Source organism: Sander vitreus, chromosome 18, assembly GCF_031162955.1.
Source record: "Sander vitreus isolate 19-12246 chromosome 18, sanVit1, whole genome shotgun sequence".
In the NCBI taxonomy this organism is placed as follows: domain Eukaryota; kingdom Metazoa; phylum Chordata; class Actinopteri; order Perciformes; family Percidae; genus Sander; species Sander vitreus.
Genome location: NC_135872.1, coordinates 22,568,231 through 22,584,375, shown reverse-complemented (window position 1 = coordinate 22,584,375; position 16,145 = coordinate 22,568,231). Strand labels below are relative to the sequence as shown.

The window sequence follows — 16,145 nt, the reverse complement described above, 5'->3', positions numbered from 1 at the left end:
CCAATAGCCTACCTTTCTATTCACGAAAAAAAAAAAAAGGCTACTTTCTCATACACCTGCGTCTACTTAACACAGATTTCAAACAAACCCAGCTGCATTTTAATGGTTGATGAATGCGAGATTAGTGCCTCCGTTTAGCCTACCTGTGCGTCAATATGAACGGGCTCCTCCTATAGCTCCGAGCAGGGAATTCATAAATGAATGGCTCCTCATAAATGTGAGTGTGTAGCTTCTACAACTAACGGAACCGGGAGGCTCATTACTGTTGTTTGTTTGTCCCTGCCCACTGTAACTGACTCACTACAGGGAAAAAACAATGGTTGAATAAGACAAAATGTCAAGCAGCGCAGTGGAGACAAAAGATGACGGTTAGTTCATCTTAAATGATAGTAACCGTGGCATATGTAGCCTGCGTACCGGTGTAATTCACCGCACTGAGCCGGGGCGGCAACGGAGGTGGTTGTTCATGAGAAACACTCCGGTTATAAATGTTAGCTAAACTGGTTAAATTAAAGGCAACTTTACCTGAATGTTGTGCCGCAAATTCACGTGTAAAAAACGGGGTCTCCGTCGCTCCTCGAGTTGGTAACAATGACTGAATGTCCCCCCTTCCAGCACCCTCCTCCTCTCGTGTCCTCCTGTCCTCCTCCTCTGTCCGCCTCCCTCCCCTTCTGTTCCCCCCCCCTCTCTCTCTCTCTCTCTCTCTCTCTCTCTCTCTCTCTCTCTCTCTCTCGCTCTCTCTCTGCCAAGCGTCAAATCCGCGACATTTTAAAAATGTCTTCCAGTCAGAACAAACAATAAAAGCCTCGCCAACGACAAACAGATCGAACAAGACCCAGCGCAAAACACATCGTGTCAGTACTTTTGTGAGGTAGTGACGCAGTTTTATTTTTAGTTTATTGCCAACGTTAAACATTGAGTTGTTCAAATTAAAGCGTGAGGGATTAAACGTTACAGCCAACAATTTAGTTTTTTAATATTGAGATTTAGTTTTTCATTTAAACGAATCATAAGAAGTAGTGGAAAATAGCTAAAATAACTAAGTAGATTCACTTATACTTACACATATTCGTCGCATATGATGGCGTTTCCTCCGTTAGGTTCAGTTTGCTCCTGTTTTGAATGGTTTTTATGTACGTGTATTTGTATGTGTAAATCTGTGTGTGTGTGTGTGTGTGTGTGTGTGTGTGTGTGTCTGTGTGGGGGGGGGTGTACTTTGTGCTACATTTTTATGTATGAAAAGTGATAAATGATTGATTGATATAACATATGACGAGTTTATCCAATATAGTACATTGATAAAGATTACTGTTGCTTAATGCTACTTCAACCAGCCACAACAATACAATGGTACTTAAAGTCCTGGTAAAGCAACAATAAGTATGTGTTCTGAGTTTGTTACACCACATACAAATGTGTTATTAATATTATAATAATATGTTTATAATCATGTGATTTCAAGCTAATCTCTGTTTTCACTTTACCAGGACTTTAATATTCACTGATGCATCAGTATTGACAATTGTAATGTTATAGGCTACAATAAAATACCACTTGCAGGAGGAATTTTCTTAAGTGTAAATTATAGGAGCTGAATAAAAATGTAAATGACAATTATGTAGTATAAGTTATGATGGTATGTAGCAAAAACACAATGTTGTTTGCAGCCTGAAATTTCATTGCCAATTTCCATGGCAGATTTTGCATTATTACTTTGAAGGTCCGCGAGCGAGTTTCCGGTTTTGCTCAGTGTGTGTCTGTTTAACTTAACGCAGCTCCCCGTTTCTTTCTTCACAGCGGGGTTCTGTCTTCGTTGCGCGCGGCCGCCCATCTGAGGACGAGCAGGCTTTCTGCTTTTGAATGAAAAACTTCTCAGACTGGTGGGACTTAAGAGTTTTAGCTGGCCGTCTGCAAAATAGGCCCAACATGTTTTGTCAATGGGTCTACAGCGGGGGTAGAACTTGATACAACAGCATGAAAAAACAGAGCCAACGCCTACATTATTAAACCAGCGAAACACAAGGTTATATCAGAATCAGAATCAGAATCAGCTTTATTGGCCAGGTTTGCGTAAACAAATTTTAATCTTTGCTTTCAAAGTACAACACTCATAAAGAATAAAAACAGAAAAGACAGTAAGAAATATAAAAACAATACTGTTAAGTATACAGTATAACAATACAATATTATTTACAATTTAACAAAAAATATATAAAACAATTGAAGAGAGGGAAGGAAGGAATAAAGGGAAGAAATACACTATTACTACTAGTATCTACTACTTCTACTACTACTAGCCTACTACTTCTTCTATTATTGCTCATAATAATAATTAAATACGAATACTTAGCCTACATGTTACATATATTTATTTTAATTTAAAACAAATATATCTGATCAATTACACGGTTTGTGCCTGTTGATATTCATTTCAAATAGCCAAGCAATTTAGCATCGTATACAAGAATTCAAAAGTGAGTTAGAAAAGTATGTCTTTCCCGTGTCAAAATGCACATCTACACATTTAGCACGTGAATGGGCAATGCTGCAAGTTTTTTTTTTTTTTTTTTTTTTTTTGTAATTTAAATTTAAATTTGCAAATATGACAAACAACAGCTCCTACGGTACAGCTTACAGAAGACAAATAAGACGAGAAAGTCAGATAGTGAAATAACATTTCGGTCAAAGCATAATAAGTTATCCTGGTCACAAGGAATGTGAAAAATGAAAAAATGTACAAGCTGAGCAGACAAAAAGTACAGTAGTATTAGTTAAATAAAACAATCAAAGAAAATATCAGAACGCTGCAAGTTTGAAACATTTCATGAAAACATGTTGTGAAGTATACAAGCTGTGAAACCTATTATTTTTGTTTGCAGTCTCAGTGTATCAGAGGCAGATGGTCTACCCAGCAGTTGCAGTGTCAGGCCTTCTGCACTATTTCTATTTGTCATCATTAGAGCCAGTGTGGCCTGCACACTCCACACTCAGCCACGGTTTACTTTGCAGCACCCCCTCCTGTGTGTGACAGGCTGCTGTGACAGCCAGCCCATGTAAGGAGAGTCCACTCACTGTTACTACGGAAACGAGTAAACTGTGCACAGGGAATTGGGCTGAAAAGGAGAAGAAGAGTTGGGTGTACGGGACACAAAGGCCATCAGGGGTACGCACATAGAGAGAGAAAGTGTGTTTAGGATTGGTTTCCTTTTGTCGGCAGAGCAGAACTGATGGTGAGTAGAATACCAGAGGAGTGTTTTACTATTCTGAGTAATGTGAACTCTTATAACTGCAGTCTTAACTGTGTCAGGTTAGAATTTTGGTCATTTTGACTTTGAAACTGTTATGTTTTTTCTAACTCTTGTTTTCAGAAGCTACAGAATTCAAGATGGAGATTATTTGTTTAGGTAACAATGGAGAGGAACATACTGTATAGTAAAAAAGAATGGGGGATTCAGAGAACAAGACATCTGACACAGTGCCAAGACTATCATTTGGCATTATTTATAAGACTTTAATCCATTTTAAGTGCGATAAAAGCTGGCATGTTATGTAACTTAATATAGTAGGAGGCTAAACATGAGCCTTAAAGTGCTCGGGCCGATGCTGTGAAGTGGCATGCTGCACATACACTCAAAAAAATGTAAGAAGCAAACACGGTAATGAGGTTTTGTTTTGTGTATTTTAGTACATCCCCTTTACCCAGCCATTACTCGAAAGATGCCAGTTGCACCGAGGTCATCTGCGAGCTGCGCTAAGATGCAGACCAAACTGAGCGCCTGGACTCCTCTGAACCACCCAGAGTCCAACAGCAAGGTCCAGCCACTCATCCACTCTCAAACAGTACTAGCAGACAGAAACAAGTTAGTGGCAGTCAGAATACTGATTTCATTTTTGCGAGTGGTGGAAAAAGTCCTCACTCAGCTTACTTAAAGTGCTCATATTATGCTCATTTTCAGGTTCATAATTGTATTTAGAGGTTATATCAGAACAGGTTTACATTTTTGTTGTACTGCACATTGCTGCAGCTCCTCTTTTCACCCTGTGTGTTGAGCTCTCTGTTTTAGCTACAGAGTGAGGCATCGCACTTCTGTTCCATCTTTGTTGGGAGTCGCACATGTGCAGTAGCTAGGTGAGGACTACTAGCCAGTCAGAAGCAGAGTATGAGGGCGTGCCACGCTAGCAGCTAGGCGAGCATTATAACGTGTGTTACAAAGTGACCACGTTTGTCTCTGAAGTAAAGGCTGGACTACAATAGAGCTGTTTGGAGCAGTTTGTGAACAGTGTTTTCTGTTGGAGATGGTAAGTCCCTTTGGGGTGGACTTTGGGCTTTTTCACTTTGTAAACCTATAACATGCACAAAAAAGATATATAACATAATAAAGGAAAGAGAAAAAGCCAAAAATCATAATATGAGCACTTTAAGAGAAAGTAGCAATTTTCCAGTGTATAAAAAAACTCCATTACAAGTAAAAGTCCTGCATTCAAAATTGAAAGTACAGAAGCATTACCAACAAAATGTACCAAGATATCAGTAGCATCAAAAGTAAAAGTACTTGTTTTGCAGTAAAATGGCCCATGACATTATTAGATTGTAAGTAGTGATGCATCAATGTGCAAGCAGCATTTTATTGTTGTAGCTTTTCGAGGTGGAGCTAGTTTGAACAACTTCCTATAAAATGAGGTAGTTTAGGCTAGTGGTTTCCAATCTAGGGCTCCCCCCCCCAAAAAAAAAAAATATCTCAAGAGAAATCTGAGGGGTTGTGAGACAATTAATGGGGCAGGAAAGAAGAAAAAACTAAGTTATGCTATACAAATCTGTTATCTGTTCTCTAATGTTTGTATTTTGTGTGACATTAAACTAATAATAAGTTATATTATATAATTTTACCCCTTTGGGCCTATTAATAAAATCATCGGAGAAGTTTACAGGGGAAAGGTCTCTTTGGTGGAACTGCTCGCGAGCCAAAAGGACTGGGAACCATAATGTTTTACAGTACTATTACTGTAGATATATGCACTAAAAGTGCTCAAGGAATAAAGGAAAGGGAAAAAGCCAAAAAGCATAACATGAGCACTTTAATACAGTAGTACTTACATTCCACCACTGGAGATATATTCACAAATTTGTACTTGTGAAAACTTTGATATCCTCTATTACAGGTACTGTAATCACAATCATAAAACGTTCCACAATATTTTCTTTAAAAGCCAAGTTACAAACTTTTCACTCAGTTGCGATGAGGTATACATTTGCGTTTATGCTTCTGTTTGTGCGAGCAAGACCAACATTAAAGTGCTCATATTATGCTTTTTGGCTTTTCCCCTTTCCTTTATTGTGTTATATATCTTTCTTGTGCACGTTATAGGTTATAATGCTCGCCTAGCTACTAGCGTGGCACGCCCTCATACTCTGCTTCTGACTGGCTAGTAGTCCTCACCTAGCTACTGCTCATGTGCGACTCCCAACAAAGATGGAACAGAAGTGAGATGTCTCACTCTGTAGCTAAAACAGAGAGCTCAGCACACAGGGGGAAAAGAGGAGCTGCAGCAATGTGCAGTACAACAAAAATCTGGTGTTTTTTGACAATTAAACCATGTTATTCTGATATAACCTCTGAATACAATTACGAACCTGAAAATGAGCATAATATGAGCACTTTAAGCCATACGCAACCTCCAAGCCAAGACAGAAAACATCGTCGCACAGTATCAATTCTGGTAGAAAAAAGTTTGAAACACATCAGCTGCTGTCCAGTGAATAAACACAGCCACAGCCAGTAACAGGGTGACAGTAAGTCTTATGGTGTACTTATACAGTTGGGTCTTAAACAGCTGTATGCCAGAAGCAGGACCCACAATGACAAAGTTAGGGTTATATTTGATGACACAGTACTTTCTTTGTTTATCACTTCAAATTAGGGCCGGGACGATATATGCTTTTGTCCCGATTGGATTCTTGCACGATACTTTGGTGCCGGTTCGATTTTGTATTGCGATTTTCATTCATTGCGATTCTAGAAGCATTGCCATTCGACAGTATTGAGCATTGCCATTTTCTTTTCCTTCTTTAACTAAATCAAAAGTCGAATAGTACACTTCTAGAGACAATATATCATGAGACTTCTTAAAAAAAACTAATTGTTTTCGAAGAAGAATGCACGTCAGTCAAAGAATTGATTTTAAAAATCACCGCTTTTTGCCATTTTCGACCCCCCGCCCCACCCCTAATATCTATCCTGATACACACGATGTGTCATTGCTAATGCAGTTTGATGGGATTACTAATCTTTTTCACTTTTCTCTTCTTTCCCAGGTGTTTGAAGAGAGGCGGAAGCTTCTGGCAAAGTGGGTAAGTTAAAATGACGATGATGAATGGGAGACACACTTAATGCACCGATGGTTCTTCACCGTGCACTGAGCTCAGTGTGAGCACAAATAACTCTCTGCTAGTGGTGGGAAACCCCACTCGGTGGAGTCCATTTGTCCGTCCAGCTCCATCCAGCTGAAACAGTCCATGTGGAGGAATTGTGTTCCGTTTCTTTCATGTGCCTGTCAGTTTGCCAGGTGGTCTGACAGCCAGAGGAAGGCGCTGCTGCAGGACTTTGTGCTGAGCTGTTCTGTGGAGCAGCTGATATTCCTGCAGCTGACTGTGAGCAGCCGGCTCCCCCTGCAGGCCGCAGACTTCACCTGCCTGCTGCCCAGAGCCCTCTGCCTCTACCTGTTCTCCTTCCTGGACCCACGCAGCCTCTGTCGATGTGCCCAGGTACACACACGTACACACACGTACACACACGTACACACACACACACACACACACACACACACACACACACACACACACACACACACACACACACACACACACACACACACACACACACACACACACACACACACACACACACACAGGGCTCCTGGGTAGCTCACGTGGTAGAGCGCGCGCCCATATACAAAGGCTTAGTCCAGGAGTTGGGTTCCGCCCTGCGGCCCTTTGCTGCGAGTCATTCCCCGTCTCCCTCCCCTCATGTCTAACCTGTCCTATCAAATTAAAGGCCTGAAAAAGCCACAAACAAAAAAAACATGGATGACTCAACTATAGGGTTGGGTATCCTTTGGATTTTTACGATTCCGATGCCGAACCGGTACTTTTAAAACGATTCAGATTCCTAAACCGATTCTTAAAACTGAAAAATGACATCAAAGATTATAGATTTTTTTTTTTAAATTGAAAATTATTTAAATGTAACAATATATTAACGTTTTAAAGTACTTATATATAATAATATATAATAAGTATAGTATTTTACGTATGTTTTGGTGAGCCGAGAGGGAAAATACGGCATTTTAAAAGTAGCCTACATTTACGGTAGAAAATATTTCAGTCGACACATTAAGTGGAAACGAAATGAGGAACCGAAATTTGCGTTCTAATCCGGTCCGATTCCTACCGGTTGCGTAGGAACCGGTTCCATAGTGGAACCGGGTTTCGGTACCCAACCCTACTCAACTATGACTTTGTGTGTACCTGGGCACAGGTGATAATGCCTATTTTCCATCAGGGCACGTCAGCTTTGGAACAACCTGCACTGGAGTGAAGCGATTTTTATTGTTTTATCTATATATTTATAGTTATCGTTATAGTTGTGGTTCGCTGTTGGTGTGGACAGCCTTAAGGCTTGCTGAATCCGTGATTTCTTTGAAATCGCTTCTTAAAACACATTTATTTATAGACTTGCTTTTAAATTATGTCATCTTGTTGTCATTTTTATCGTCTTTCTCCTCCTGTTCATTTCGTTTTATTTATTCATTTGTCGTTTTGATTGTAATTTAAAAAGAGCACCCTTGATAAGGAGGAGGGTTACATTTCTGAGGTTGAGTGCTATCATGATGAGGCATCGGTTAGAATGCATGAGATAGGAGATGTCAGTCCACTTAGGAGCCCCTATTACACTCCTTTTCAGCGTCATATTTGTACTCTTGGGGTCTACTAGAATAAGTTTACATGCTTTGATCTTCAAAAAAACATTATGTTTCTCAAATGCTCATTGCTGCAGTGCCTCTGCCTGAAACACTAGGTGCATCTCATGGCCCTTATCTGATAGCTCCTCGACTCCTCGGTCCTCGACTGAACCGAAAGTTGTTCCGTCCCTCCTCGGTGAAGGCCGTCTCAAAGCTCTTACTTCTGCCCAGAGGAGCGAGGAGCGAGCATCGAGGAGCTATAGGCGAGGATACACGAGAGCAGCCTTCCCGGAAGCTGAAGGAGTTGCTAACTCCGCCCAAACAGGAAAGAACCTCTAAAACACATTTGCTTGTTGCCTCACTATTCCTAAGGGACTAACGGCCCTGACACACCAACCTGATAATCGGCCGTCAGACAGTCTGGCGATGTCAACGACTCGAGTCTGTTCGGTGTGTTCCATGCAGTCGTCCCTCGGAGGAGGCCTTCATTTTGGCCGACCTGACTTGCTGGGTCGGAGGGCGGGCAGTCAGACTCACTCCACCAATCTGGTTGGTGAAGTGCTAACCCGGAAATAAGGAGCGGGATGAGTGACAAACGCCTCTCAAAATCTGACAAAAATCTTTTAAACTGACCTTTGTCGATCTGAGACAGATTCAGCAACTGCACGGCCTACTTCTCGCTTAAAATGTTTTCAGAAACACGTTTCAGTGAACTATTTTTGTAAACAAGCCGCCATTACTATCGGCTGGAGAAGCCAGACCCACGTGACGTGTTGTCATTTCCGGTTTTCATTTTTTGTATTTAGTCTCGCGCACGCGCAGAACGTACGCTCAAGTCGGCGTCGCTTCGGTGTGTTCCACGGCACTTTTTCGACATCAGAGAGCCGACTGATGAGTCCGACTGCCTTTTCTGCCGACGGTCAGCCGTCGGGTTAGTGTGTCAGGGGCTTAAGACGAGAGGAAGGGAGGCAAGTGGAGGACTCGGGCCGAGGAGACAATTTAAGAGCTATATCTGCATCTCACAGCCCATAAATTGCGAGAGAGGCTGGGATGAGAGGGATGAGACGTCCTTTCCTCTGAAGCGTCACATGAATTCCTCGGCTCTATGGGCGGAGTCAGCAGCTCCTTCATCAGCTCCTCCTCACCTATAGCTCCTTGGTGATCCCTCCTCGATGCTCGCTCCTCGGGGCAGAAATAAGAGCTTTGAGACGGCCTTCACCGAGGAGGGACAGACCAACTTCCGGTTCAGCCGAGGACCGAGGAGTCGAGGAGCTATCAAATAAGGGCCATGAGATGCAGCCAATGAGATGCACCGTCTGCCTAAGCTCATGGCCCGCCTTCCTGAAAAGCCCAGTCTGCCCTGATTGGTCAGCTGGCCCACTCTGTTGTGATTGGTCAACCAAATTCCAAAATTCGCCAGTGGGCGGGCTGTGCTTGCTCAGGCAGCACCCATGGGCAGCACACATAAAAAACTGGGCTGGCATTCTTAATCAGTGACATCACTAATTGAGGAATTTCAAACAGGAGTGTGGGCAAGCCGCTTTAGGCAGTTGAGAAGAAGTCTGTGGAAGAAAAAGCTCCATTTGGAGTGAAATAGTTTTTTTTGTACTTTACACATCTAGTTCATACTAGGGACTCTTTAAAGGTTTATTTCCACTCAAAAATGATAAGGAGTACAGCAAAAAACACATGGGCTGGTGAATCGGAAAGAAAACAAATACAGATTATAACTTACCAAAACGGCAAATATTCTCACAAGGACAAATACAGCTGTCAGTTAAATAAGTTGGACAGGTTATTAAGAATTAAAGTGCAAAATATGACTCATCTTCCAGCTGCCGCCCCATTTAGAGTGAAAGAGAGGGAGAGACCAGGTGAACACAATCAGGTAATTAGGTGGACAGGTGGAAGAATACAACCAATCAGTAATGAGGAAAGGAGAGGAGAGGAAGTGAGGTAGGTCAGTGCTAGCCTGGATGCCAGCCAAACTTAGCCCCGCCCACAACATTTGAGGTCGTGAAGTTCAGTCTGGACTTGATCCGTTGTGGAACAACTATGCTCGAACCAGAGCTGTTCGGACCAATCAAATTGTCAGGGCGGGCTTTATACGATGATGGACAGATGATCAACAGTAACGTAATCGACCACGTCACCAAAGAGCGCTTGGGCTGAATTCGTTTACAACAAAGATGGCATTTGTCGATCGGAAAGATGTTTTTGCCGTCCTTCCTACGGGATTCGGGAAAAGTTGAATGTATCAGCTGGCCCCGATGGTCGCTAAGAAGACGGGGCGCATACGTCACGTACTCCGTTGCTCTGATTGGTTGGAGGTCTATCCAATTGAGTGCAGAGGCATTTTCTTTTCCTGGTTCGGTTGAAACACGCCCCATAATCACAGCCCAGTGGAGCGGTACCAGACTCATATTCTGACTAGAATCAAAGTAGAGTATGACGACGTCAGGCTAGGTGATCTTCACTACAGCCATCTTCTATTTTCACTATTACAATGGTGTGTGATCATTATTACTGAGCCAGTGGAGAACTCTGGGTGTTTTTTTATCCAGGTGAGCTGGCTCTGGAGGAGCATAGTGGAACTGGACCAGCTGTGGATGCCAAAGTGTGTGAGGCTCGGCTGGTGCATCAACTTCTCCCCGACCCCGCTGGAGCAGGCTGTCTGGAAGAGGCTCTACGTCCAGACGGTGCAGGAGCTGCGAGTCACCTCGCTGCAGGTCAGGAGACCAGATGCACTCTTAGCTCAGTAATCAAACAGGATTCACATCTCAAAGACAGAGAGCTGTATAACCAATGTGGTTCTTTCGACGTTTTAGTCACTTTTTCCGATGTTTCTTTTGACATTTGTGACGTTCTTTTCAACTTTTTTTGTCGATTATGACACTTTTTATTTTCTTTTGACGGTTATTGTAGGCTACCTGTTTCTTTTGACGTTCTTTTTGACGTTCTTTTCAACGTTTTTGACCTTCCTTGACGTTTTTCACATTCTTTTCAAAATTTTTGACGTTCTTTTTTGACGTTTTTGATGTTCTTTCCGACGCTTTTGATGTTCTTTTTGACATTTTTTTTGACGTTCTTTTTGACGTTCTTTCCAACTTTCTTTTCAACGTTTTTGACATTCTTCTCTACGCTTTTGACGTTCTTTTCGACTATTTTGGCTTTTTTTCCCCCCAATAGTTATTGCCGCTTTTTTCTAAATTTTTTTTGGCACATTCTTCTTATTATGTCTAACTTTTCTTACTCATTTGGACTGCCGGGGCCCCTAGCATTTCACTATAGCCTTTGCCACGGGCCGGAGCTGCTTGGATATCCTGCCCTACGGCTCAGGAGAAACCTTCATGAGGGTAACTACAATATAACGTTTATTAAAAGTCTATTGTCCATGTCCAGGCGGTCTCACCCCAGCAGCAGTCTGTGGTTCCACACGTATCAGCCATCAGCAGCAGACATGGAGATGTGTCCGAACCGGCCTTCATCAGCGGGGAGCGCTCGACCCCCACCACCCCTGCCCAGACACGTGGAGGCATCTCCAGGACGGGGTTCAGAAAGGAGAAGCAGCCGACTACACCGCCACCATGGAAAGATTCCGACAGACGTCCTACAGACACACTACGCTTCAACTACCTGGACAACCTGGAGCCCAGTGAAGCAGCTGTCAGAGCGTAAGACTGCAGCACAGAGGAGGAGGGGGGAGGGGCTGCAGTTTTCAAATAGGACATTACAATTGGTCAAATTAATCAAAACCTTTAAAGGTGCCGTAGGTAGGATTGTGAAGATCCAGGACTTAGCCCAAAAATTGGAACATTGACAACTTCTCAGTCCCTCCCCCCTTTCCGCTAAAAGGGTCTCCTAAGTCCCTCCCCCGACAAGGGAGAATTAATGCGTGTGCATGAGCAGTGATTGACACGCAGTTAGATTCTGATACAACTACGGTATGTGGCTGACTACTAACTGTAGCTTCTCTCAAATCAAATGCAATGTTTCACACTGACTACAAAACCCCCCCAAAGAAATGTTGAAATATGTGAAATAACACAACAGAAAAACAAAATTTGCAACTGGTCCAAAGATACGGTCAGATTTTTTCTTTTTCTTTTTTAAATCCCTGAGGGGAAATGCGTGCAACACAGAGACAGGCTGAGAGGTAAGAGGACAAATAATGATCAGAATAAAATAAACAAAAAAAATCTATATACATTACAATACCCCAGACCAGTGGTTCCCAAAATGGAGTCCGGGGACCCCCAGGGGTCCTTGAGGGGGTTCCCCAGCAAAAAGGGGAATCCTATAATTCCATCCATAAGTAACACTATGACAGAATGACTGTTTTGGTCATGGGTTGCGTACACTTTCTGTAATAACATCTAAAAGCAAAACTCCTATCAGATGAGGGTCCGTGGTCTCATTTGTGTCAGTTTTAGGGGTCCTTGACATGAAAAAGGTTTGGGAGCCACAGCCCTAGACTATATACAGTAGGTGAACTGTGCAAATATTGAGCAAAAGAGTGACCTGCATGTAGGTACAGGTATGAAGAATAAGTACAATATACTGTATATAATATAATAATGTTATATATAATATATGTGCAGTATATTTAATATACACATATGACGTAAGTACGCTATCTGCCACCAAATGCAACAGAAAGTAAGAATAAAACACTCTAGTTTTCAGTATAAAAAAACTGACAGAAAAAGTTAAAATAATGGCTCTTATGGCCACAAGAGAAGAACTCAACTGTAACCGTCGACATATTAAAGGACACCACACCCGAGGATTAGTTAAAGTAACTTGATGTTGTTCATAATTAATTACCAAAGATTTAACCCAAACTATGGGAGTCTGGAGGTCGGGCCTAAAAGAAGGGAAGAAGCCAGGGCCGACCTACAAAGGGCCGTCGGACCCAGACCCCATCTGGGCGATATGAAGAAAATCAAATATCACGACGTTCTTGACCAAATACCTTGATGTCGATATTGCGACGATATTGTAGGATTGACAATTGGTGCTTTAACACAATATTATTTACACAATGAGATTTTTGATAAATAACCATCAGAAATGTCAATTTAATGAGTAAAGGCAAATAATAGAACAGCTAGAACAGTCTGCTAAGTGCAGAAAAAACGGTACTCTAATGCAGCCTTCAAAACCAGGAAAAGACCACACTTTTTACGACATCTGGTCTCATATCTCAGTATCGATATATAATATCGATATATTGCCCAGCCCATCCCCCCATAAACTATCAAAACAGAGTATAAACAAAGAAACAAAGCTGTGAACTAGACTACCAGACCTCCATCCTCAAAAGGAATAAACACAACAGAAAGAAAGCAACAGAAACAAACATGCTGGTAAAAGGGCTGCTTCAGTCTGACAGAGGAACCGCAGTTTTTGCAAGTTCCCACAATTTCATCGCATAAAATTGCATAAATATCCCACATATTCCATGGCAGTTTTTTATTCCATCGGATTTTTGCCCGCAACAATCACAAAAAAAACTCCGCATTTTTCTGGAAGGACTGAATATAGGAGGCGGGGCCACCCGCTACTGGCCAGATCAGGAGCACCCATAGACTGTTAATATTAATGGACAACGCATCCGGTTCGGGCGAAGTGCTGCAAATGCGGAAGTGCCTTAAACCTGCATTCTATCTGAACTGCAGCAGGGGGCGACACAAAAGGAGGTCGGTTTCTGTAGGAGTCTATGAGAAAGTGACCCACTCCTCACTTGATTTATTACCTCAGTAAACATTTTCATAATGAGTTTATGGTCTCAATCGCTAGTTTGAAGTCTTCTGCAACACAGAATGATGTTCATTTATAATAATGGGAAATTTTGTGTAACGTAACGTAGTCACTCCTCCCTCTCGCCTAAAATCGTCACATCCGCAACCAGGATGGCTGCAAACGGAAAACTCGACGACGGATAGCAGATCTCCACAAACCAAGGGGTGACGTCACACATGCGCTGTCCATTAACATTTACAGTGTACGGGAGCACCTGAGAGCGAGAAGCAAAACAAGGGGGAAGCGCATAACAGGCAACCCTAACCCTAACCCTAACCCTAAACATCATGGTTCATTATGAGTTAAAAGCATTCTTTTGTCCATCATCTGCAGAGCGACAAGCCCCCGTTTTGCTCTTTTGACCCTCGTCGTCTGCAGATAATTCCGATGCAAAGATGAAAAAAAAGATGCTGCGCCGCCTGCTCATTGCCTCGTCTGTCTCTCTGCAGAGGCTCCACCGGCCGCCGCGGCAACAACACATCCCAGCCAGACGGCGGGAGCCAGAAAACACTGACGGAGGCACATTACAAACTACGCAAAGCCAAATCGCTGGTAAAGCACGCTGTATCCATCACTGCTGCCAACGCCCCACTGTGACTGTAACCTCATGTCTGAATCACGGGGGGGGGGGTGTAAACGTGGAGGATCCTCTGGAGACTGTTGCCAGCCAGCAGGCATCATGCATTATGGAGCATCGTTTACACAGGAAGAGCATGTTAATGATGGGCTGCTCAGGGATGGAGCGAGGGGACAGATGGGGGGGGGGAGCCAAAGGATGCTGATGATGGGGGTGAGGGAGGGGGGGAGGAGAAGAGGTGAGATAGAGGACACTGTGGCATTTAATATTCTGGCTTTGGTGAAATCATCATACATCATTATTTTGCCTGGATACAGTTACTAATAACAGCACAATGCATCTGGAATCATGTTGAATTTCAATCTTTCTAAACATTTTGGTTATTAAGGTAACCTCCCGTTCTCTGATAACTATTAGGGCTGCAACTAACAATCATTAACATTAATCTGTCGATTTAGTTTCCAGATTAATGGATTAGTTGTGTGCTTTATAGAATGTCAGAAAATGGCGAAAAACGTCGATCAGTGTTTCCCAAAGCCCAAGACGACGTCCTCAAACGTCTCGTTTTGTCCACAACTCAAGACATTCAGTTTACTGTCACAGAGGAGTCTAGAAACCAGACGATATTCACATTCAACAAGCTACAATTTCGAGAACTCTTATTTATTTTTTTAATTAAAAGAAATGATTACAACTGAATAAGAAGCTGGAATCAGATAATTTCTTCTTGTTTTTCATTAAAAACGATTAATCTTTGATTTAATTGATTTAATAGTCGACGACTAATCGATTCATCTCTGCAGCTGTACTGAGAACCTTTTGTCTTTCTCTTGCTTCAGATGTTTCTCAGCTCCAACTGCAGACCCCAACACCCTCCCCCTCCTCCTCCTCCTCCTCCTCCTCTTCATCATGAGACCCAGTCTCGACCTTCTTGGGCTGATTGCAGTCCCGAGCCCCCCGTCACCAAGGAGACGGCCAAGAGCATGCTGCGCCTGGCCCGGTGGAATGCTGGGATCCGTCCCGGCCCAGTGAGGCCGGCGGTGCCCCGGCTGAGCGTGGAGGCGCTCCGGGCGGCCCAGCGAACACACCGGAGCGCTCCCAGTAAGCAATCCCCGCTGGTCCACTCCTCCGGGCTGAATGTGATGTAACCACACAGCAAGAAACTATTCAGGACCATCTGTCTGGGGGTTTAAAATCACTGGCTCTGCAAGAAAGTCTCAGACTGTGTGCAGTCAGTGATCCTATTAGAAATGTTTTATGTTAGTTACTAACTCCTGAGTGGGGCTATATTATTGATTCTCCTGAGCATTATATATATATATATATATATATATATATATATATATATATATATATATATATATACACACACACACACACATATACACAGTGGGGAGAACAAGTATACACTGCCGATTTTGCAGGTTTCCCACTTACAAAGCATGTAGAGGTCTGTAATTTTTATCATAGGTACACTTCAACAAAAATCCAGAAAATCACATTGTATGATTTTTAAATAATTAATTTGCATTTTATTGCATGACATAAGTATTTGATCACCTACCAACCAGTAAGAATTCCGGCTCTCACAGACCTGTTAGTTTTTCTTTAAGAAGCCCTCCTGTTCTCCACTCATTACCTGTATTAACTGCACGTTTGAACTCGTTACCTGTATAAAAGACACCTGTCCACACACTCAATCAAACAGACTCCAACCTCTCCACAATGGCCAAGACCAGAGAGCTGTGTAAGGACATCAGGGATAAAATTGTAGACCTGCACAAGGCTGGAATGGGCTACAGGA

At 42.7% G+C, this 16,145-nt stretch overlaps 2 protein-coding genes across 3 annotated transcripts in view; one reads left to right on the top strand and one right to left on the bottom strand.

The window, feature by feature from the left end:
- Positions 1-634, bottom strand: part of fzd3a (frizzled class receptor 3a) — a 30,135-nt gene extending 29,501 nt beyond the window's left edge. For both annotated transcript variants that reach the window (XM_078275090.1, XM_078275091.1), the window contains exon 1: positions 526-634. The gene's annotated coding sequence lies outside the window, so the exon portion shown is untranslated. The remainder of the gene's footprint in view (positions 1-525) is intronic.
- Positions 635-3,717: 3,083 nt separating this feature from the next.
- On the top strand, positions 3,718-15,489 carry fbxo16 (F-box protein 16). The gene is made up of 7 exons (XM_078275422.1): positions 3,718-3,813; positions 6,314-6,349; positions 6,557-6,763; positions 10,524-10,688; positions 11,362-11,633; positions 14,214-14,316; positions 15,181-15,489. The coding sequence occupies exons 1-7, from the start codon at positions 3,718-3,720 to the stop codon at positions 15,487-15,489; spliced, it is 1,188 nt and encodes a 395-aa protein (XP_078131548.1).
- The last annotated feature ends 656 nt before the right edge of the window (positions 15,490-16,145 follow it).